The sequence below is a fragment of the Petromyzon marinus genome, chromosome 37 (genome assembly GCF_048934315.1).
Source record: "Petromyzon marinus isolate PM22_M1 ecotype Great Lakes invasive population chromosome 37, UKy_Petmar_22M1.pri1.0, whole genome shotgun sequence".
NCBI classification, from domain to species: domain Eukaryota; kingdom Metazoa; phylum Chordata; class Hyperoartia; order Petromyzontiformes; family Petromyzontidae; genus Petromyzon; species Petromyzon marinus.
Window position 1 is genome coordinate 21,572,344 of NC_133703.1, and position 25,440 is coordinate 21,597,783.

General features: G+C 49.1%; 2 protein-coding genes across 2 annotated transcripts in view; both read right to left on the reverse strand.

Moving 5' to 3' along the window:
* The window catches only part of MYO15B (myosin XVB), a 79,288-nt gene extending 78,057 nt beyond the window's left edge, over positions 1 to 1,231 (reverse strand). Inside the window, exon 1 of the mRNA XM_076072431.1 lies at positions 704 to 1,231. Within this exon, the coding sequence (XP_075928546.1) occupies positions 704 to 733 (30 nt within the window). The 5' untranslated portion in view covers positions 734 to 1,231. The remainder of the gene's footprint in view (positions 1 to 703) is intronic.
* Positions 1,077 to 24,329, reverse strand: LOC116949492 (uncharacterized). The gene is made up of 17 exons (XM_076072182.1): positions 20,989 to 24,329; positions 19,498 to 19,577; positions 18,613 to 18,676; positions 14,606 to 14,715; positions 12,229 to 12,303; positions 11,272 to 11,383; positions 9,588 to 9,691; positions 7,811 to 7,874; positions 7,404 to 7,517; positions 6,621 to 6,782; positions 5,966 to 6,079; positions 5,429 to 5,487; positions 4,859 to 4,982; positions 3,979 to 4,074; positions 3,053 to 3,184; positions 1,879 to 2,045; positions 1,077 to 1,167 (listed from the first exon to the last, which is right to left on the reverse strand). Exons 1-17 carry the CDS (start codon positions 23,884 to 23,886, stop codon positions 1,077 to 1,079), a joined length of 4,566 nt encoding a protein of 1,521 aa, XP_075928297.1. The 5' UTR covers positions 23,887 to 24,329.
* Between the last annotated feature and the right edge of the window lie 1,111 nt (positions 24,330 to 25,440).

A 25,440-nucleotide genomic window follows, 5' to 3' on the forward strand; every position in this document is an offset into this window, starting at 1 on the left:
GGGAGGAGGTGGACTCAGCGGAGACAGCCGCATGTCTGCACGTACACACGGTGGGTCTGTTCCTTGTTTATCGGTTGCGTATTGATCAGGCGTGTGCATACATATGTATCTATGTTGAGCTTATTTTGCACCGTACATAGCCAGCTGTACTATTCGGAGGTGCGGAGAAAGGACAACAAACTAAACACAAAAATCAGTTCTGCAGAAATCAGTTTTCAATCTAGATTATTTAAAAGTGCATAGCTCCAGTGGCTTCCTAATATCGGAAAGAACGAGCGTTCCAGACGGCCGCAGAAAGTGCACGATGCGGTGACCACCTTCTTTGTCCACCCCTAGATGTAAGTGTGTGTGTGTGTTTATAAAATATCGTGCTATAGTGGTGTGGTATTTGTTTTTATGTTTGGCGTGTGGCAGTGGCGAGTGAGTGTGTGTGCGTTGATTTGTGATCGAGGCGAGCGTTTGTGGTGATCGTGTGGCAGTGGCGAATGTTTTTTGCTGAGCGCGTGTGCATGTGTGGCAGTGGTGGTGGTGGTGCGCCTAGCTTGGCACAAGCGCAATGGTGACGTCACCGCGACTTAGCGGCGAATAGCAGCTGTCGATGTGAGCATGTAGTTTGCGGTCAGCGCGTGACAGTGGTGAGTGTTCGGATCGGGTGAATGGTAGCGAGCGGCGAGCGCTGGCTGCACCGTGGGAAGGGAGCTACCGTGCAACTGCTGCCAAGGAAGAGGTCCATCACATCCTGCCGCACGTGCTCACGATTCTTCTCCACAAAATGAGACACCTGCGCACGGCAGAGTGCCGCAGGGCGACGCGAACGTTCATTCAGCTCAAATTTGACTCGATCGCAATCGGCGCTCAAGCCTGGCAAGCGTCCGAGGAGAATATTTCACAATGCCTGCGGCATCTGGAGCGGTGCACGGTTTGTGACGTTCAGATTTCTCAGGACAGGCCTCAATTCTGAATGTTAAAAGTCCCAGTGTGTGTCATTTACAAGTAACAGACCACTCAATAGAATACATTTGCATGCAGTTTCTCCCCTCTTGTGGTTTTTATAGATGATCTGCTTCTTCTCTTCCCTAGGATCTGTCCCGGATTTTACTCCTCAGAAGTGGCAACCCGAGCAATGACGCCTCTGCGCCACCAAGCACGTCCGAGAAGAAGAGGAGCCTCCATACAGCCACCACACAGAAGCATCACACAGAAGCATCACACAGAGAAACCCTCATACAGACACCACACAGAAGCATCACACAGAAGCATCACACAGAGAAACCCTCATACAGCCACCACACAGAAGCATCACACAGGCAGCACACAAAGAAACCCTCATACAGACACCACACAGAAGCATCACACAGGCAGCACACAGAGAAACCCTCATACAGACACCACACAGAAGCATCACGCAGCACACAGAGAAACCGTCATACAGACACCACACAGAAGCATCACACAGGCAGCACACAGAGAAACCCTCATACAGACACCACACAGAAGAATCACACAGAAGCATCACACAGAGGAACACTCATACAGACATCACACAGAAGAATCACACAGAAGCATCACACAGAGGAACACTCATACAGACACCACACAGAAGCATCACACAGGCAGCACACAGAGAAACCCTCATACAGACACCACACATAAGCATCACACAGAAGCATCACACAGAGGAACACTCATACAGACATCACACAGAAGCATCACACAGAAGCATCACACGGAGGAACACTCATACAGACATCACACAGAGAAACCCTTTTACAGGCATCACACATGCTGTAGGAACTCATACAGGCATCACACGGAGGAACCCTCATGCAGGCATCACACAGAGGGCCAGCCTTCATAGAGGCTCCTAAACCTTTGGACCCCTCAAGAGGCACGGTGAGAGCAGGCCACGATGGACGTGCCTGGTAGGTGACCCGGCCCGCGTAATGCTTTATCGTGAACTCAGGCAGAGGGATCTTGGGCTTGCTGTAGAGCTCGTTACCACCGTGGTGGTAGTGGCACTTCTGCAGGAAGCTGTGGTCTGAGGCCTGCACACACACACACACAAATAATAACCCGTATCGCCTTAACAGACTGGGTAGCAAACACCACGCCCCGCCACCTTTGTCTCCCCAGTGGCGATGTTTACTACACATCGCAACCAGGTACTCATTTGTGGCTGAGTCGACCTAGGGGAGGCCCAGGACCGGTTCAAATATTTGCCGTTATTATTGGTCGTGAGCGGGAATCCAATTCGTGTCCTTGGGTTCGTAGCGCAGCGAACCAACCGCAACACTACCGCTGCCCACATCATTCCTGCACACGCAGACACAAAGATAAAGATCCCCCGTGTAGCCTTAACAGACTGTAAGGGCAAGTGCTGTTAGCGAGCACCTCTAAAGGCCGGCACGGCACACGAGGGGGTGGGTGGCCAGCACCACGCCCAGCCGCCTTTGTATTCCCAGTGGCGATGTTTACACACACGCACCAGGTTACTCATTTGAGGCTGACTCGACCTAGGGGAGGCCCAGGACCGGATCAGATCATATAATCGTCACTGGTGTTGGCCGTGAGCGGGTTCGTAGTGAACACCACCGCTCCCCACATCATTCCAGCACACGCAGACACACACACGCACACACGCAGACAAAAAAGACAAAGATCCCCCATATAGCCTTAACAGACTGTAGGGGCAAGTGCTGTTAGCGAGCACCTATGAAGGCCGGAACGGTACACGAGGGGGTGGGTGGCCAGCACCACGCCCGACCGCCTTTGTCTCCCTAGTGGCAATGTTTACACACCGCACCAGGTACTCATTTGAGGCTGAGTCGACCTAGGGGAGGCCCGGGACCGGTTCAGATAATCGTCACTGGTGTTGGCCGTGAGCGGGAATCGAACCCGGGTCGCCAGGTTCATAGCGCAGCGCGCTAACCGCTACACTATCGCTCCCCACACACACGCAGACACACACACGTGCACACGCAGACACACACACGCGCACACGCAGACACCCACACGCGCACACGCACACACGCAGACACACACAGGCTCGGACCTGAGGGAACGCGGTTTGGTCGTCAAGGATGTGCAAGATGCCGTGCGGCTTTTGTGCGATGAGGGCCAGGCAAGGCTGATTGTCGCAGAATGGAACCTCCTTCCAGCTCAGCCGGTCCCGCACATACTCCTCCTGCGTGCTCGTCCAGGCGAACACAAATGCGAGCAAGTTCAAGCAAAATTCCATCTCCACCATCACCGAGCGGGAGCCGCAGGCTAAGGGGCCGTCCATAAATGACGTCACGCGATTTTGGACGATTTTTGACCACCCCCCCCTCCATTACACGGCGTCACAAAAAGTCAGACCTCAAATGACGTCAAAAAAATAAATAAAACATGCTTCAAATCGCTTTAAACTATTGTCATTGTAGTGCGTATTTACTGTGGCGCTGCACTCTGATGTTGTAGGAGAAAACATTTATTAAAAAGTCTATTTAATTAAGTAGAACGTATTGTCTATATTTATTTTTAAAGTTGCGCATTTTGATGTGACGTCACATTTCTCAAACCGCCCCCCCTCGTCACACATCGTCACAAATGTCTGACCCCCCCCCCCTAGGTGCGTGACGTCATTTATGGACGGCCCCTAAGCTGGACAGCTGCCGGGGCGGTGAGCCGGCACCAACGATTGCTCCGCAGTCCTCTACGTATCAAGATGCTTTCAACCACTCTGCGAGCGTTCATTATGCACGTGGGGAGGAAACCGGAACGCCCGGAGGAAACTCACGCGGAGTGGGGGGGGTTCAGCAACACTCCATCCCAAACAGAAGGGACCGACATTTGTCCACACTTTGCTCGACTGCATTCTGCTCGTAAAGCCAAGGGGCACTGCACTTCGGCGTCCGCGGAGGGGGGCGGGGGAGAGCCTCGCTCCCGCCGCAGCGCTTGCTACGCCACAAGGCCACGTGCGTAGCCACCGACGCGCACCTGCTCCTGCTTGAAGATGATCTTGTTGATGAAGGACTGCAGGCACTCGTTGGCGTAGTTGATGCAGAGCTGCTCGAAGCTGTTCACACCCAAATCCTGCACGCACAGCCGGAAGGGGGAAAGCGGCCACCCACTCACTCGCTCGCGCTCTCTCTCGCTCTCTCAGAGCCTCTTAAAGAGTGATAAATCTCTTTAAGAGCAGTATTCGAACGTGCATCAGCAGATTCATGTTAAACCTGTTAAATGCAATGCCACAAAAGTCTGACAATTCGTGAGCTGCGTTGTTTTTTTTTTAAGTTGATCTGGGCAGCAACGGTTTTGGTCTTCCTAAGTTCATTCGTGTTTTGTGTGTGTTAATTATCACCAGATTGGAAACCCTTACAATGAAATGTCCCAGGTAAATAATGGTCCGTATTATTGTATCTACAAATATCACAAAGAGACATTGAAACGAACAGGCGGAGCAGAGAAGAAACACAACTCTGAGGCATCACTTTTGACTTTGAAAAAGCGGGCTTGAGCAAGGGATGACGGCTCTTGGATGAGACTGGTCACAGAAAGGTAGCCAAAAGCAAGACCACAATCGACAGCCCAACCAAGAGTGGAGATGGAGCAACGGGTTCAGTTCACGCACGAAAGTGAGATTAATTGTGGCAGCACACAGGACCGTGAGTAATGGCGGTGGTGTCGGTGGTGCGGGGGGGGGCCTTCATCCAGTAGCGGATAGAGCGTGACTGATGAACATTATGACGATTACGCTTACATCTAAAGAGCTATAATCGACTCCGTATAGTTGGGGGTTGCTTAATCTCGTCCGGTCGTTACCGCCGGCTGTGTCGGTGAAGAGGGAAACTACGGCGCAACGAAACGCCCGAAGCACCTCGAAGCCGTAAATGTCGAGAATGGCGAGGGTTACACCCTGCTGCGTGGAGGCCCCCTTGGCGTTGAGACGCGCGATGATCCAGGCGAACAGCTGAGTGTACAGCACCTTGGCCAGGGTGTCCCTGCAAAGCATCGTGGGAGAAATGTTTTTCTTGACAGTCAACTCGTGATTGTCGTGGGCAGTGTGCGGTGGCATGGCTGAGCGGTTAGTGCCACAAAAATTATTTGTTGAGTACCTAAGTAGTATGGAGATGTATTCTTGGGTCTTTCGGTAAAGTCACGTAGATAGGTTCAAATAAAATAACAAAAACAACCTAACCTATCTACGTGACTCTACGTGACTTTACCGAAAGACCCAATAATATGAATTCCTGCAGTCACGAAAGCTTTAAGTTAGTGTGGAGATGAAGACAGTAGTGGAGTAACGAGCGAGGAGCAACTAATTATAGAACCAGCATGCGCAAAAATGGTACAAACGAGCGTGGAACATCCTATCCTCTTATTTCTACTCCTTTTTTTATCACAGACGTCCCCAGAATTCATTGCGAGCCACACAGACGACACTCACCTGGCTTTGACCGAAGCCTCGACAGAGAGAGGGGAGAAAATTTTCTCCCGCATCGTCTCCTGCAAACAAAGACTTCGTGTGATTAGTTCCAACACAGCGGGCACCGATCCCTAAGCTTAAGAGAATACAAATGTGTATCTATATATGTATGCTGAACTTGATCATAGGTTTTCCCCTTTTTTCTGGCAGTAAAACAGGTGTTAAGATGTTAAAACACCAAACTGAAACCTTTAACAAGCAATCATGTCTGTTTGCATTCTGACTACAAGTATTGTGGTCAGAATGCAAACAAAAAACATACTCCGATAGTACATGCATTGTCTTTGAAACTAATTTGTCCACACCAGAGGCAGCTTTCATCAAAATAAAATCATCATTGCTACATGATGGTGATGATTGTGATCGTGATGATCATGCTGATGATGATCATACATACATACATCTTTCCCCTCTTTCGGGCCACCAATAAAAAAAAAATGTGTTCGAATTTCATAGTTTCCAGTGCGAGGTCACAGGGTGGGCGGATCGGTGCCTGACCGTGAGCTTGTAGGTGATGGACATCTGCAGCTTCTGGAAGGAGACCTGCAGGAGGTCGGCAGTGATGCGCATCTCAGGCCCGCTCGCCACGCATGCCACCTCCTGGCGGTCCATCTGCGGGTGAACGTGGAGGTGGAGCACACAGAGGTGGAGCACACAGACATGGAGCGCACGCGGGTGAGCGTGGAGGGGGAACACATTGAGCAGATAGGTGGAGCACGCATGGGTGAGAATGCAGGGGGAACACAGATGTGAGGCACATGTTGTTGGACATGGCAGGATCACAGGTGGGTGGATCACGTAGTGTACGTTGAGCTTCTTTCGTACCGTACGCAGCCAACCGTGCCAATCGGAGGTGCGGGGAAAGAACAACAAACTAAACACAAAAAGCAGCTCTAAAGAAATGAGTTTGCAATCTAGATGATTTCAAGGTGCGTATCTCAGCACACGTGGAAGGTCGCGTAGGTGTTGGGCAGGCGTGTCGCACGTACGTTGGACTTCTTTTGCACCGTACGCAGCCAAACCGGGGGTAGCGGAGGGGTGGACGGGACGGACGGCAAACTAAACGCAGCCGAGAGGCGCGGGCGAGGAGGCCTCCTTGCGCTGCCGCCGCCGCCACAGCAGTGGGGGGGGGGCACGGCACGTCGAAGCGCACCTCGGCGCGGGCGAAGTAAACGTTGCCCAGGTGCAGGATGGCGGCGAGGATGCGGAACAGGGCGCCCCGCTCCTCCAGCGAGAGCCCCAGGCGCTCCAGCGCCCCCCGCAGCCGCTGGAAGTCTCGGCCGTCGGACTTCCCCGGTAGCTCGCACACGCCGCCCTGCCAGCGTGAGGTGACGGCGGTGGGGAAGGGGGGGGCACGGGGATGGGGGGGGGGCACGGGGATGGGGGGGGCAAGGGGATGAGGGGGGGGGATGAGGGGGTGGGAGGGGCCATGTCAGGGGCAAGCTACAAACCCAACCAAGGTCATGCGAGGTCGGTCTGAACATTCAGCAGCTGACGCTCACGAAATTAATTCTCCAAGTTGCCAAATGACCGTTATGACTGGTCAAGAACACAGCTGTTTAATGATAAGGACTTTAAAAATAATTGTTAATGTTGCTTACATCTATCAAAATTTTTATATCATACATAGTGTCGTTATTAGTTTGACTTGGTAAAAACATTGATGCAGTCTTGTAAGACAAGGCATCATTGATGGCCAACTGGATTTAGTTCCCTTACCTGTGTGAAACAACAGTGCTTATTGGCTCACCTGTGTGAGTCAATAGTCCTTACTGGCTCACCTGTGTGAGCCAATAGTACATACTGACTCACCTGTGTGAGTCAATAGTGTTCATTGACTCACCTGTGTGAGACAATAGTACGTACTGACTCACCTATGTGAGACAATAGCACTCACTGACTCACCTGCGCGAGACAATGTTCTTTGCCGACTCACCTGGTTGAGGTAGTAGTACATCTCGGCATCTTGCAGTCCCAGCCTCTGCTTCTGCTGGGGTGGCAGTCCCACCAGGAGCTCGTAGAACACGTGGTAGTTCCTCTCGTTGGCGGCCTGCATGCCGCGGTGGGTGGAGGGGGAGGCGTTTGCAGATCCATCGAGATGCGTCGTGAGGAGTGTTTCTGAAACCCTCGCTCACACGTTATGATCGTGGCGGGGAGTGGGAGATCGGACAACTTTGTTTGAGCGAAAGGAAGTGCCACAATCTGTAGGTTGCAAAGCGAAAAGCGCCGGAAGTGAAATCGCAGAAGTGATGTCGGGGAACATTTGAATCCAAATCCGAAACAATATATTTTGGGATCCTCTGAACTTTCCACGAAGTATCAGTGCTTTATGCATTTCCTCACCTGATAAACAACCCTTGACCTCTCGAGCAAATACTCGGAGGTGATGGAGCCAGAGATGACACCCCTAGAGCAGAGAGCAGCGGGAATATTCCACGTAAACATTTGTAGGTACATCACAAAATCCCGACTAAATCGGCACACCACTTGTGTCCTCGCCACATAGAGAGTTTGAGGATGTTTTAAACGAGTCAGGCAAGGCATCACTATGGTCGTCCCACCAGAGGGTACAGATTTGTGGTGTGAAACTGCGTACAGGCGAGTATGTAAATGTGTATGCATGTTGAACTTCTTTCGCACACCGTAGCCAACCGTGCCAATCGGCAACCACACGCCCACTAGAGACAAACACCCAGCAAGCACTCCTCAAATAATTACGACTTCAACTTGAAATGCGCCACACACTATTCGCTCCCTCTCCTCGACAGTGTGCGACTCCAAAGGTACGAGGAGCCACGGGCAAGCGGGGAGGCAGCGGGGCAGTGAGCCAGAACCAATAATTGCCAAAAAGCTGCGGTCATCTATAAAAAAAAAATATCATACATAGAGTGTAGCGATTAGTTTTACTTGGTAAAAACATTGATGCAGCCTTGTAAGTCAAGGCACCATTGATGGCCAGCTTGATATCTTTCCCTTACCTGTGTGATACAACAGTGCGTACTGACTCACCTGCGTCATACAACAGTGTTTAATCAGGTGTTGTCAGCCAATTACAGTGTTAAAAAAATATGTGGGGGGAAGCCGGAGCGGCCGGAGAAAGCTCCCACGTGCGAGGGTACAGCACTAGTATATCCCGCTCATATGGAACGGATGGAGATTAGTCCACATTTTGCTGTGCCGCATTTCCCTGGTGAGCCAGAGTATGGCACCTCGCCGCCCACGGAAAGGGAGTTTCACGAAATGTGCGGTAATCCACCAACCCTCGCTGCTTCCACAGCGCTGAATTGCAGGCCACGTGCAGAGCCACTACTGGTGTGAGAGTAAGCAATGGGGACAATGGGCCGGATAAAATAAAACGTAAAAACGTGAAACATGCAAATGATATGTAAATATGTATATATATAAATATGTATACATTTACATTTATTGTTGACCTGCGGAGGTAGAATGAGGTGCACCTGGAATAGAATGTGTCATCTATGTTTATTGTTTCGGAATTATTGCATTTACGAGCTGGTAATTCTGCGGTCACATGGACACCGAGTCACTGGGATCCCTCAACGAGTGAGGGGGCGGCTAATAACATAACCGGGCACTCGAGTAAAAGGCACAAATAAGCACGGTTGATCCACAACCAAATAATCCACCGAGCATTAACTGAACAGAGCACGTTAAAAACCAAACCAGCATAGTCAGGGACAACACTTAAATCTCTGTAAAGAACGTGTCAAGAAAGTGGTGAATTTGTACGAAACGTTAACGTGTGTATGTTGAACTTCTTTCGCACCGTACGTAGCCAACCGTGATAATTGGAGGTGCGGGGGAAGGACAACAAACTAAACACAAAAAGCAGTTCTAAAGAAATTAGTTTTCAATCTAGATTATTTAAAAGTGCATAGCTAATATCGGAAGAGCGTTCCAGACGGCCGCAGAAGCGTGTCTGCAAGCGCGCTACGCGGTGACCACCGTCTTTGTTCGATGGCCAGCCAAAAGCCGCTGCGAGGATGACGACCGGAGTTGACCGCGTGATGGTTCATGCTCCTTGACGAGTGGGGTATTTTTGGGTTCATTTGTGGCAAGCGCTTTGTGCGCAACGAGCGCGACCTCATCTCGGACTCACCGCTCCACGAACACCTGCAGGTACTTGCCAAATCGGCTGGAGTTGTTGTTTCTCAGCGTCTTCGCGTTGCCGAATGCCTCCAGCACAGGGATTGCCTCCAATATCTGCAGTGCAATACAACGTGCGTCTTATACAATGTACTGCCTAGCGTCTGCGTGCAACAGCATCTCGTAGATGCACCTTCGGTTAGCCCGGTGGGCTACGTACAGTGCGAAAGAAGTTCAACACACATACACACATTTGGGGTATTTCTTTTGGAGAGAAATAGCGGCAGTCAGTCCTAGGCAGGAGGAGAACGGAAGGTCTGAAGCCTTCACCAACACAGGGGCAAGGAGTCAGTAGCATGGATTGCTGGGGTAAGGGAAGTCCCAGGCTATGGGGGCATTACATCACGTTTCATTCAAAATGATTGAAACACATCAACAGCTGATGTTACTTTTACTCTCCTGTGGCATGTAGGAGGAGCAAGGTTAATGCGCCAAAGCAGCTGAAGGACACATCTAATCACACGGTATGGTATGGAAGATTCGGCCAGTGTGTGCCAGATAACTACAGAACCCACAATATGTAACCACGAAGCTTCACTAACTAGAATACTGCAGTGATATGTGATGATTTTTCTAATACTCTGGGTACACCAGGAAACGAACGGACACATTGCTTACAAAGTTTGTGGTGTCACGAGACAGCGTCCGTGTGGAGCCTCTCGCAGAGCTCTGTGTAAATCCGCGTGTTGGAGAATTGCCCGTGGAATCAGATATCACAGAACTAAGTCTGAGATCCCTTAAAGTGACCTCTTTTGTCCCCCCGTACCGTACACTTTTCATCTGAACCGTGCTACGTACACATAGATGTACATTTGCACGTTTAACTTCTTTCACACCGTACGTAACCAACCGTGCCAATAGTTATCATGGGACCTTTTTGCCAGCAGAAAAGTATGAAAAATAATAATAGGTTTTAACCTTTCTGGCAATAAAACAGTTGTGTAAAGATGTTCAGACACCAAATATAAACCTTTTGCAAGGAATGAAGTCTGCATTAACCACCCACAGTACTTGCGATGAACATGCATGTTCATCGCATAGCGGTAAAACCCACAAGTTAATTCCAGGTGCTGAAATTCGGCTAAATTCAGAGAAAACCCCACGACCAACGTCATTTTGTTTTTGCATTTATTGGTGACTCGGTTGAGTCAATCATCAACTCACTACGCTTGACAACCGGGTTTAATCGGCGGCCGCCCGAAGCCACGCATCTCAACGACGCCGGCTCAGTCTCTCTGATCCCCTTAGCCACTCGGCCACCTCAGCCTCCAAGGGTTCTCGACAAGAGGAAGCGGCGACAACAGCAAAGCGCTGCGCTAAGCGGTGCCCCACGCTTCTGCTCCAGCTGCTGCACGCATACCTGCTTTGAGGGGTCCACGTGTTCCTGAGGACAGCTGCTGCTGCACACATACCTGCCTTGAGGGGCCCACGTGTTCCTGAGGGCAGCTGCTGTTGCACACATACCTGCCTTGAGGGGCCCACGTGTTCCTGAGGGCAGCTGCTGCTGCACGCATACCTGCTTTCAGGGGTCCACGTGTCCCTGAGGGCAGCTGCTGTTGCTGCTGCTGCAGACATACCTACTTTGAGGGGTCCACGTGTCCCTGAGCCAGCTGCTGTTGCTGCTGCTGCAGACATACCTGCTTTGAGGGGCCCTCGTGTTCCTGAGGGCAGCTGCTGTTGCTAGGCGTCGCCGAAAGGAACCCGAGAATCAGCTTGGCAGCCTCCGTCTTCCCTGAGCCACTCTCTCCACTGCGCAAGGACAAAAAAAACGCTCAGGAGCTCTCCCACCCTTACTCAAGCGCTGCTGTCTACGATGCAACCCAGAGACGTCACCCACGGTGGCCAAATGTTAACTACCTCGCCTGGTCTACACAGGAAATCGTGGGTTCCATCCCGACCCTGACACCTGCTGCTGTATATTTTTGGAGTTTTGCGCGTCTCTCCACGTGGTGGCGTGGATTTTTCTCTGGGTCCTACGAGTTTTTTTCCCTCCACATTTCAGATCAACATGGATTGAGAGTATTTGGCTGCTCTCAATGTCCACGTGAGAAGCCACTTCATTGGGCCGATAATAGAATTTGTTATAGCAAGGCCATAGCCATGGAGTCAACATTGGGGGGGACCAAATCTTCCAGCGGGTCTGGGGGTCCCCCCCGCCCAGAAAAAAAAAAAAAACGAAATTTGAAAACTCATTTCCTGCATAAAATATTTAAAAAATTCACTAACACGTGGGATGGACTTTTAATTATTTTTTTTACAATAATGTCTAATAGTGTATTGTATTACATTGCTCTGTTTTTTATATTTTACCTTTTCTTGTTTCATTGTATGTAATGGCAAAGATTAGGGATTAATAAAGTACAACCATAACCATAATCATATAAGCAGAAATCTATTTTATAGCAATATATTGGAGGTGACATTTTGAGCATATTTGAATATTGGGGGGGATGTGTGTCCCCCAATATATATTATAATTGCGGCCTTGTGTTATAGCCAGGTCGCTTCTGAGAAAGAGCGATCTAGCACAGTGGACCTTACCTGGTAAAATAAAAAATAAAATAGTTTAAGTTTAAATAGATTGATTGCCAGACCTGATAATGACACACTGCTGCCGCTGCTCATTGCTCAGGGCTGACAGGGCGATGTTGGCAATGGCAAAGATGTGCCTGGAAATGACATGAAAAGTCACGCTGGTCAACAACACTCATCCCGGTGCAGTGTAGTCCTTCATTTCTATGAGGGCAGCGGTTATGCTACGCTCATACCATGATACACGAACACTGTGATACACTAACACTGCTGTACACTAACACCATGATACACTACAATGTTACTGTGATACACTAACACCATGATACACGAACACCGTGATACACTAACACTGCTGTACACTAACACCATGATACACTACAATATTACTGTGATACACGAACACCGTGATACACGAACACCGTGATACACTACAATATTACTGTGATACACTAACACCATGATACACGAACACCGTGATACACTAACACTGCTGTACACTAACACAGTGATACACTACAATATTACTGTGATACACTAACACCATGATACACTACAATATTACTGTGATACACTAACACCATGATACACTAACACTGTGATACACTAACACTGCTGTACACTAACACAGTGATACACTAACACTGTGATACACTAACACTGCTGTACACTAACACAGTGATACACTACAATATTACTGTGATACACTAACACCATGATACACTACAATATTACTGTGATACACTAACACCATGATACACTAACACCATGATACACTAACACAGTGATACACTATACACTGCTGTACACTAATACAGTGATACACGAACACTGCTGTACACTAAGGGGCCGTTCATAAATGACGTCACGCACCTGGGGGGGGGGTCAGACATTTGTGACGATGTGGGACGATGGGGGGGAGTTTGAGAAATGTGACGTCACATCAAAATGTGCAACTTTTAATACATATAGACAACACGTTCTACTTAATTAAATAGACTTTTTAATAAATGTTTTCTACAACATCAGAGTGCAGCGCCACATTAAATACCCACTACAATGACAATAGTTTAAAGCGATTTGAAGCGTGTTTTCTTTTTTTTTTGGGGGGGGGGCAGAGCTTTGTGACGTCATATTTGAGGGGGGGGGGGTCTGACTTTTTGTGACGCCGTGTGACGAAGGGGAGGGAGGGGAGTCAAAAATCGTCCAAAATCGCGTGACGTCATTTATGGACGGCCCCTAACACCATGAAACACTACAATATTACTGTGATACACTAACACTGCTGTACACGAACACCATGAGACACTAACACTGCTGTACACTGAAACAGTGATACACTAACACTGCTGTACACTAACACTGCTGTACACTAACACCATGATACACTAACACTGCTGTACACTGACACAGTGATGCACTAACACTGCTGTACAGTGACACAGTGATGCACTAACACTGCTGTACACTAACACTGCTGTACACTAACACCATGATACACTAACACTGCTGTACACTGACACAGTGATACACTAACACTGCTGTACACTGACACAGTGATGCACTAACACTGCTGTACACTAACACTGCTGTACACTAACACCATGATACACTAACACTGCTGTACACTGAAACAGTGATACACTAACACTGCTGTACACTAACACTGCTGTACACTAACACCGTGATACACTAACACTGCTGTACACTGACACAGTGATGCACTAACATTTCTGTACACGAACACCGTGCTACAATACAATATCACCATGATGCACAAACACCGCGTGACACTGCACTTATTTAAAAAAAAAGACTCACACTGCAACACACTAACACTGCACAAACAGTAACAACGCACACGTATCACACGGGGTACTGCAGTACATGTACATCGCGTCTTAGCACCCCCACCCCGTCCCGTGGGTCCCGTGTGCAGTTGCACCGCCTGCACACTCGATGGCTACACGCACTGGTGACCAGGGCTGCCCCAGAGGCTCATGGAGACCTGGGACTGAAGGCCACTTGGGGCCCCCCTTCACGCCACCATTCACAGACCCATTGCGGTGGGGGGGGGGGTCTTTTGTTTGAGGACTGAGACAAATTTATCCCTTGCCCCCCCCGCCCCTTCCCACCACACCGTTTATCTCTGCCGGTTATAACACGGTTTCTCGGATCTGTACAGGGTAGTCCAGATGTCTTGTGACTCCCATCTCATTCTCTAAAACGTAATATATTTTTTAACGTAAGGTTTCTTTAAAACACCACATGAATATGCAAATGATAAAACATGTTATGGGTCAATTAATTGGGGGGGGGGGGAGGGTGGTCACAAGACATCTCTGGACCACCCTGCAGTGTATTTGAGATTGACTTCGTGGTGCAATGCATTGTCCTCTCAGTCATCAATCGAGTGGTGGAGTGGGTGTCTTGGCTCACGGTGGGTTTTCGGAGATCTCAGATCCCCGGTACATGGCAATCGTGTCCGGCCCGTAGATGTCCGTGGCACTGTAGGGATTCAATGAGAGGAGGATGCTCCCAATGTACGTCTGCGATATAACAAAACACAGGGGGGCTGGCATTAGAGTTGGTGAAGACTGTACTCTTAAACATGAGCAGGAAGACACGCAGTGAAACCGGTGTTTCTGCACCGTTTGCCATTCATGAATGAGTGATGAAGGCAGTCTTGTTCTCGCAATCGTTCAGAGTCATCCCCGAGGACTCCATTTTACAGGCATTAACAAACCAGGCCATCCTGGGTATGATGTTAAACTGCATCTGGTGATGGTGTTGCTGGAAAAAAAAACACACTGTTGAGAAAGGCAAGGGACATACCATCGCACCAGCTCTCCTTCCTTAATTATGGGTCTATAATTTCGTACGGGGTGTGTTTTCCGTGAGACTGGATGGGTCAGAGCGGTGTTTCTCGCCCTTTGTTTTGGTCCGCGCCGCTGGTGACAAAACGCATTCACGTATCTCTCAATACCAGTAATTTTATTATTAATATTACCGGATCTTATTTTTGTATACGCAGCTATAAGATGTTTTTTTTTCATCGGGGGGGGGGGCATTTAGATCTTAGAGTTAGGGTAGTTTCATCAGGGTAGTTTACCTTGCTTAATTTTTTGTAATTACAGGGTGCTTCAAATGTTTTTTAACACTTACATGGGACTATTGTTTGTAATAGGAAAAGAACGGATAGTACACTGTAACATGATAACAAATGTATGTTAATAGCTTCAACAAGTCAAAGAGTCTCAAATTGTTCGCCATCATTGTCAGTTTCAGTTTAATTTATTTGGTATAGCCCTGTGAGCCATTCGCCTCTTGAATCGGGTGCAACCGCAACAAACAAAAAACAAAAACATGAACGAGAAAACATCTTAAAGTGACTATGTGACTCTGCAAACCGAAAATCCAAGAAAAGACGGCAAAATATTGCAGAAAAAGCACCGGACACCAACGTTGCGTGCAAAAATCCCAGTGGGATGCAAGTCAAACAAAAACATTAACAACAACCACCAGACAACTTAGATTAAATTTCGATTTAAAGCTTTCGTGACTGAAAAGGATTCATCTTCTTGGTTCTTTCGGTAAAGTCACGTAGAATGATAATAAAACAATAAAACAAAATAAGACAATAAAATTCTCACGACGTTTCGGCCACAACACAAGTAGCCTTCTTCAGGTGAAGAGACAGGTCTGTACGGAAGACAGAGCTCGAATGGACGCCGTCATGTATGGACAGCGTTTATTAAGCTGTGTGGGCAGAGTTAAACAGACTGATGGCACCCCAATGGGCTCCCCCCTATCTCCAGTTGTAGCCAACGTGTTCATTGAAAAATTTGAAACTGACGCCATCCAGACTGTCACTCTACGCCCGACCTTATGGAAGAGGTACGTAGATGACACCTCTGTTATCTGGCCACATGGCTTACCAGCTCTAGACCAATTCCTCGACCACATCAACTCCATACACCCAGCCATCAGATTTACCATGGAGGTCGAAAAAGAAGGCAAGCTACCGTTTTTGGATGCCTTAATTAAAAGGAGACCTGATGGTTCAATGAGCCACTCGGTCTACAGGAAAGCGACCCATACGGATGCTTACTTAAAACCGGATTCCCACCACCATCCATCCCAGAAGAACTCCCTCATCAAGACTCTATACCATAAAGCCCAATGCATTTCCGACCAGGATCACATTGCCAGTGAATTCAAACACGTACACCAAGCTCTGAAGGCTAATGGTTCCTCCGACTACACAATCCGCAAAGCCATCACTCCAGTCATGAAGAAGGATCCCCTTGAGGAGCCATTCAAAACCATCACCTTACCCTACATTGCGGGGGTCACAAAAAATATCTCCAAAATCCTGAACAAACACAAAATTCAGGTCCGATTCAACACAGTACATAAAATCCGTGATCTGGTTCCATCTGTAAAAGATACTGTTCCAGACATACAGTACCTGGGCGTTTACAAACTAAAGTGCCTCTGTGGTAGCAGCTACAATGGAGAAACCAAACGACATATCTCGGACCGCATCCGCGAACATAAAGCAGACTTGAAACACGGTAGGACTAACTCCTCTGCCGTGGCAGAACACTGTTATAATTCAGTGGGCTCACATGACATTGACTTCTCCAAGACGGAGGTTCTTTGCAAGCCAAACGGCTACCATGAGAGATTCGTTCATGAGGCTATCCAAATATACAAGCACAGAGACAATTTCAACCGAGAAGATGGATTCTGGCTTAGTAACCATTGCAAAGATGTTTTAAACTATTTCGGTTCTTAATTGATTGTATTTCACGGTGACTTTCAGACCACAGCCCTTTCGCTGACACTGCCTCTTAATACTTCTCACACCACGGTCAATGGTATGGCTTATAGCATGTAGTATAATAATTAATAGTATAACATTGTAATATTTAACAGAACTCATAAGGCAATATAAAGCATCGTAATTGCATAGTGAATATACAACAGTGTGGTATATAGTTGGGTTCATATCATAAGACATAGTGTAATATCACAAGTCAAATAGTTTATAATCTAAAGTATAGGGTAGTGTAAAGTAACGCATTGTATAATTCAAAGGTGGAACTTGTCTATGATATGACATTATACCATGTAGTTTAGATTTGAAGATATAATATTGTACTGTATAGTAGTCCAGTTTATAGCATCGTCATGAAGCTGCTCAGGACACAACATCGTACCTTGCTGTACCTGCTCATTATCTTTAGTCTTTTTTCTTCCTCTCTGCCTTTGTTCTCAGCCCCACCCCTCCCCCTCTCCCTCTCTGAAGTTTGATCGGGCTCTTGTTCTGACTCCGCCCACACTGTTTGATAGGCGCGTTCCTTTTCATTCCTCTCTGCCTGTGTTCCCCCCCCCCCCGTCCCTCCCCCTCTCTGGAGGTGATGCTGGTAACGTAGACTCATGTTTTAACTCCGCCCACACAGCTTAATAAACGCTGTCCATACATGACGGAGTCCATCAGAGCTCTGTCTTCCGTACAGAGCTGTCTCTTCACCTGAAGAAGGCTACTTGTGTTGTGGCCGAAACGTCGTGAGAATGTTTTATTGTCTTATTTTGTGTTATTGTTTTATTCTCATTCTACGTGGTGACTTTACCGAAAGAACTTCGATTCCAGGCCAACACGTGGCCTGGAATATTCTCCAGCTGGTCTCTGGAGCCCGGAGGCAGCAGCACATGTCACGTGATGTTGTTGCAAATTCTCAGAATTGTAACATTTTGAAGCACCCTGTATATATCACAATTAAACTATTACTTAATGTCCGAAAAACAAAGGTTTAAACGTCGCCATTATTTCCGGATTAAGCTGCGTTTGCATCAGACACCACACTCTTGAGGGCCACTGTGATAGAGGGCACTCCAGCCGTGGACCTGCCCTTGGGCTCAGACAACTTTGAGATGAACAAATGATGCCTTATGGGCAGCTGTAAAAAAAGCTTTATAGCTCCTCGGATTCCTCCAGTATAAATGAATATTCTGATGACGCACAAAGTGGTCACACGTGCAGTGCGTGCACCTTCCAGATAAGGCTGATTCTTGAGATACATGTGCGTGATAAAAGTGAAAAATTACAGACACAGTAGTCACTCGGTTAACGGGTTTTTTCGGTTAATCTTTACATTGTGGCGAACGGTACCGCAGTGTTTACGTTGTGCACGCGGTGGCGCCAATATCAGCCAATCCGAGCGCTCGTAAGCGGCGCAAGAGGCGTGGCCTCGGCCAATCAGCGACGACCATGTGCGAGCCGTTTCGACCTCGGCTGCCTTGGTTTACCATTAAACATTTTCTTGTTTCCCTTCTACGTGGTGACTTTACCGAAAGAACCAAGAATATGAATCCCTGCAGTCACGAAAGCTTTCAATCAAAACGTCCGCACAGCATTTAGAAAGGGGCGCGCGACTCACGTATATGTGTCCGCGTTCGTATCTCTTCTGCAGATTCATCAGCACGACGTCTTCGTGCAGTTCTCTGGGGAGCGAGTTCACACCCACGGGGAACACGTGTGAGCGATATGGGGCCCGGGCAAAAAAATCGGGCCCAGTGTGTGCTGAACTTCTTTCGTACCGTACGTAGCCAGCCGTGCTGATCGGAGGCGCGGAGCAGGAACAAACTGAACACGCAGAAAACGGCTCTAAAGAAAAGAGTTTGTCAATGTAGATTATTTATTTTTAAAGTGCATCGCTCCCAGTGGCGTCCTAATTATCGGAAGGAAGAGCGTTCCAGACGGTCGCAGAAGCGTCTCTCTCACTCTCTCCAACAAGTGACTGCTGCTGCACCATGAGAATGTGGAACAATACAACAACCACTTGTTGAGGATAAGCAGCGCGAGACACAAATGCCGCCCCAACGCGACTGAGAAGAGCCAATATCACTGCCAATGGTGGTGGGTGGCTGTGATGATGGTGATGATGGTGGTGGGTGGTTGTGATGATGATGATGATGGTGGTGGGTGGCTGTGATGATGGTGGTGGGTGGTTGTGATGATGGTGGGTGGCTATGATGATGATGGTGGTGGGTGGTTGTGATGGTGGCGGTGATGATGGTGGTGGGTGTCTGTGATGGTGGTCGTGGTGATGATGATGGTGGTGGGTGGCTGTAATTATGATCGTAGTTATGGTGATGGGTGGCTGTGGTGGTGGTGGTGATGGTGGTGGGTGGCTGTGATGGCGGTGATGATGGTCGTGGTGATGACGATGGTGGTGTGTGGCTGTGGTGGTGGCGGTGATGATGGTCGTGTTGATGATGATGGTGGGTGGCTGTGATGGTGGTTGGTAGTGGCAGCTGTTCACCTAAGGACGGTCATGTCGGGGACTCCGTCCTCCCCGAGCTCCACCCAATCCCTGCTCCACCACTGCAGCTGTTCGTGCTTCTGCTCATGGGGGACATGGCCACACGCAACCACTGAGATGACATCTCTGCTCGCACGCTAAAGCTCACCTGTAAGTAATGGTATCAGTTGGGAAGGGGGTGGGGGGAGAGGAGGAACCTGCTACTTTTTGGGATTGTGTAAGTTGAGGGTTGTGTGGAATTGTTTTTTTTTTACATTAATGCTGCTCGGCCGGCTTGGAGTATGGATTAATAGTGTATGACACTGCCACTGAAGTATACATCAAACCTGACCATAATCTTAATTTATTGTACCCTACATAGTAAGTACAGTATTCCTCATATGCTGTGAGCACACATAAAGTGCAGTATCCTGAGGCTAAGATGAGTCGGATGTAGCGTGGCCAATATAATAATTCCCGGAACAGTGTTTTGGACTGTTGCGACTGAAATGAATCACTGGGTGGAAGAGTGCCTTTTGATTTGAATAGACAGAGGGTGGAATAAATCTTCCGTACTGACACGCGCCTTATATTATTTGGCTGCCATACATCTCTACATGATAAGCCACTTCGTTGAGTTATAACCACGTGTGGCCAGGTCGCTACTGAAAAATAAGCTAGTATCTCAGTGGGTTTTACCTGGTAAAATAAAAAATAGTTTATTGTTAGTGATTTCCTCACCTTTCCTATATTTTGCACTCCTATCGTGTTTTTGTATTGTTGTAACTTTCTGACTCGCCTCCACTGGACATCTGTGACAAAGAGCTTTATAGCTCATCAGATTCCTCCAGTATGAATAGATATTCTGATACTATTTACCATTTAATTCCGGTGACCGTGATATGCGTTGGACGGTGAACAGTGGCAGTGTATTCCTGACTTGACGACCCTCCGGTGAAGGCTCTTATAACGATATTTGCTTTCATTAAACACGTTCACCTTCCCAGGGTCTTATAAATCACCCGTTTAAAATTCGCAGCGCCGATTTAAATCTAAACGGAAATTTAATGGCTCATCTTCATTATCGCTTCCTCTTAGTTCTGTGTTATATACTTTTACTTATCCAGAAAGCCACACTGCGCCATATGACTCTTTTCAGGAGGGTCCTGTTTTGGATTTTTTAAAAATGTAATTCTAAGATGTTTTCAGCCAATTAATAAGTTTTTACACAAGTGGGAAGAAACTTGCATAAAGAGGCTGCTGTTGCTGCGGGGCTATGTTGTCAGCAAGGCCATTGCAGCAAAATATATTGTTGTACTCTACCATGCTCCCTGCCTTCACCAACCTGCACTGACCAGCGCGATGAAGTACGCTCAAATAACCCCCACGAATGCGTGGCATTGAGGAGGCCCTCGTCCACCAGTGGATTGACAAAAGGAGGCTGTACGTATACATGCATATTACAGCCGGGAGCATTTCTCTCTCTCCGAACATTCCCATGAAAACCCACACCTGCATTGGTGGATCTTCGTCATCCATGTCCCATAGGTCTCCACTGTGATCAGAAGCGGCAGCTCCCAGTCCCTTGTCCCTGTCACCAAAGAGGCTCCACTGGGCCATTTGTGCCGCTGTCTGGGCGGACAGCGGAGCCTCCCTGGGTCGGCCGGGGCGAGCCGTCCCCATCTCCTGCACGGCAGGCGTGAAGGCCCAGTGGAGAGACCGAACGCTCTGGCTGTCCCACGTGTGATCCTCATGAAAAACCTGCTGCACTCTCGGGAAGACGATCGCAAACTTGCCATCCCTGCAGCTGCCCGCTGGCTTTGTGTCTTCCTCGCTTGCGCTGCCCGAGCTCTGGCTGCTGCCGTCCTCCTCCTCCTTGTTGCAGCCCTCGCCACCTCCAGGAAGCAGCACCTTCACCGCGGCCGCCTTGCCCTCCGCCCTCTTGCCACTTTTCTTCGAGCTCTTCGTGTCGTTGGCGAACCCGTGCGCCTGAGTGTCAGCTGCTTTCACCTTCCTGTACTCTTTGCTTTTGCTTCCTAGCCTGAAGCCCCCCATCAGGAACTCCTGGGAGGAGGATGAGGACGAGCTCTCCTCGAGTTTGGTGAAGCGGCCGTTGGTTCCCTTCGACAGCGACAAGAAGTTGTCATTCTGTGCCAAGCTTCTCTTTGACAGCTGCCGGCTCAGTTGCTTCTTCCGGAGGGTCTTCAACAGCCAGCTGGACGTGCCCACGGCCCGAGTGATTTTTGCCACACCTTCCTTCCTGCTCACCTCCTTGGTCATCTTCTTCTGGATCCAGCCTTGAAGCTGGCCGATCATCCCCGGCTTCTTCGTGTCCCCGCCAGCAGGTGTGCCAGGTGACTGACCAGAGGCCGATCGCAACTTACCCACCAGCACTTCCATCCTCGCTTTCCGAGCCATTGCGCCAAACCGACCCACGCATTTCTTTCCTTCTCGTAGCATAACCTCATTATTTTCTGCAGCCGTGGCCCCATGGCTATCGCCATCGCCATCTGCGTCCTTTGCGGCTGGTCTGTCAGAGGACTTGCCCACCTCTGGGGCCCTTGGGGTGTTCTTTAGTCCCAGCATGAGATTGCTTGCTTTCATCACACTGAGCTTGGAATTTGGTGCTGGTCTGGAGTCCGGCTGTTGCGTGTTCACCACTTCATCCTTTGAATCTTTTTCATTCTTTAAATCTCCTTCTTCCTTTAACTCTCCTTCATTCTTTGACTCTCCTTTATTCTTCAGATCCTTTGCAGTTGAGCCATCCGACGGCTCCACGTCAGAAGCAGCGGCTTGGGGCTGTTTTCTTGGACTCTCGTTTTGCTTGTTCATTCCAAGCAGGACTTTGGTCGTTTTGTGCAAGGCCTTGCAATTTCTCGAGGTCAATGCAGCTTTTGTCGCGACGTGCCCTTCCACCTGAGCTTCGTCTTGCCGCTTTTCGGGCACCGTCGGCACTTCTGCCGGGGAGCCCGTTGCAGTCTGCACCGCAGAGCCACCTCTCACGCCCAGCATCACCCTGGACGTCTTTCTCAAGAGCGTAGCGTTGCCTGTCGGAGCCGATGCCGATTTACCAGCGCCGCGCTCCCTCGCATCGCTCTCGACCGCACCTTTCCATTGCTCGTCTTTCTCCTGCGGTTTGAGGGCCGCCCCTTGGACCGTATTCTCCTTTTTCAGACCGGCCATCAGCATCGTAGCGTTTCGGAGGGTGCTACTGCCGATTCGGTACGCATTCTTCATCCTGGCATCCCTCTTGTTGCCGCCGCGTTTGTTTCCATCGGAGGAGCGGTCAGCGGCCTTCGCGCCCTGCGCGGGAAGCGGAGCATCCTTTTTCACGCCTGCCACCATCATGGTTGTGTGCCGTATCTTGGCCTTGGTGCGTGGACTTGGACGCGGAACTGGGCCCCTTTTGGGCCCAGCGTCCACCCCGTCGCAGGTTTGACCCGATCCCGGCGACTCTTTTGTCTTCATTGACTCTCGTTCTTGGGTTTCTCTCCCTCGTTGGCTGACCTTGGAGGGCCTTTGAGCTACTACGGTGACTCGCTGGCTGCCTTCCCGTTTTGCTGTGGACTTTTGCGCTTCATTCTCCTCACCCTGGCTTTTGGGCGCGTCTTGCTGCGCCATCTGCGAACTCCTCATCGCCTCCTTCCTGAGCCCGGCCGCGAGCCGCGACGCATTGTGCAGGGCGGCCGCTTTAGGAAGGGGCCTCTTTTGCCTGAGGCTCACTTTTCTCGCCGGAATAGCTGCCGCCGATGTCACCACTTCGCTCTTAGTTTTATATCCAGCCAGCATAGTCGTAGCGGTTTTGAGCGCTCTTGCTCCGGCTTTACCTTGCTGAGGCCGCACGCTTGCTCGCCCTTTGTCGACCGTTCCCACTCCGCTCGGTCTCGGAGAAGTCTTGGGCAAGTCCCCCTCCTTCTCGGCTGCACTCTGTGGCGAAACTGCCTTTGGCGCCTCCTTCGCCTCCATCGTCAGCTCTGTTGGGGCATCCTCCTCGCCGTCGCTGCTGTCTGACTCCTCGCTCTCGGTGTCTGTGTCGCTGGGCTCAGCATCGTCACTGCTGTGTCCGTTGCTGCTGCCGTCGCTGCCGTCACTGGCTTTCTGTTCCGAGTTCTGCTCTTCGTTCAGAGGTGGAGTCGGAGGAGCGTCCGCTTTGGGACACACGGCTTCCTTGAGTGAAAAATTTCCCTTGCTTTTTTGTGAAGCCTTGTTCGGTTTCGCGGAATCGTCGGCGGGACACAACGGTGTGGTGGTGACACGATCGCTCGTCTCCTCATCCAGGCTTTCCTCGCTGCTGCTGCTGCTGCTGCTCTCTGCACTCTCCTCTGAGTCGCTACTCTCTGTGGTCTCATCCTGGGAGCTTTCTGTGTCAGATTTGACCTTCTTCGGCACCTCACCTCCCGATGCTGACATGCTTGCTTAATATTTACTTTCCTTTAAACACCCCCCCCAAAATTTTTTTTAGAGCTTACTCAGCGATCCAAGTGGAATGTCTTCCTCTTTCTTCATTCAATTTTGCACAAACTCAGGAGAACGTGTCTTAATTGAAGCGGCATTAACATTTTAAATATTTGAAAAAAAAGTTTTTGCTGTCCTTGAATGCTTAGAGTTAATGCCTCATTTTTGCTCTCAGCTTCAGCGATGTCCACGACACCAGGCAGCCACAGAATGGCACAAGCAGCGTCACTCATGGACAAATAATTAGTGCCATTCGATTCCCGGAGGATATGCGATAGCCTCATTTGTGAGCACAATTAAAAATCGTAAAGCCACACCCCAGGCCAGCTCTGCTTACAATTCCAGTAATAATTCCCCCCCCCCCCATACCCCCCAATAGGCATGTGCCTCGTGTTAAGCGGCACATTCGCCAGTCAACCACTGTGAATTATGACAATGCAAGGCACTGCAGCGTATATATAAAGAGCGGTGCTGCAATGCCGAGGCGGGTGGGCGGGCGGGTTGGCTCGACAGTGGGGGTGAAGAATATTAACATCAGTCGAACTTTTCGGGGGCTCTTGTATAATGCAGGAGTAATGGCAGTCTGTTGCACAGCCTGAATTATTGAGCAAAGCCGGGTTATGCTTCGACTGAAAGATCGCTGAAAACCATAGCAAATAAAAATGTACGTGTTCAGATCGGGGAATGACTCATTGCATAACCGTAGCGATGTAATGTACGCAAACTGTTTCGTATGCATGTGTGCATAATATATATAAAGTGAACCCTAGTGCTTCGTACAGGTGTGCATGTGTAACAAAATATGGCCACCCGTCAGACTCCTCTCCCCCTTTGTGTTTGTATTGTTTGGCTCAACGAAGGCGGCCTTTATCGGCGTAAATATTACATGAACCGACTTGTCAACGCTTCGGCCTGCTCCAAGCCAGTGTACCCATAGACTCCCAGCCACTGTGCACGCACACGGTATACGAGACTCCCGACTGGTATATCCACACGGATGCTCCTGCCCAGAGGATAGTAATGCAGGTTGTATTTCTGTTGTGAAAATTCTCCATGGTGCTTGTGAGCGACTCAAAAACACAACGCATATTTCGGCTAGTGAATACGAATATCAGTGGTATTGTTCACGTAAGGCCAATTCGGAGTGGTGGCAGCAGGAGGCTCTCGAGTCAGCAATTCTCCTCTCATCGATTGTTTCTTTTCATTTGTAATCCAACCTTTGCAAAAAATCATTATGGGCCTTGGTCAATCCACGAAACAATGAAAGCCTCATATTCTTAGCTCTTTCGGTAAAGTCACGTTGAAGGGAAACAATAAAATAATAAAATATATATAAAACAATAAAAATTCTCACGACGTTTCGACCATAACACAAACGGTCGTCATCAGGTGTGTCGGTTCGCATTAATTTATTTTTAAACGGTGTATTTATTTATTTTAAAAAAACCGTCAGCGCCACGCGCAGCGATTTGGCAGTTTATTTAGAAGGACTAGTCCATCTATGTTCTG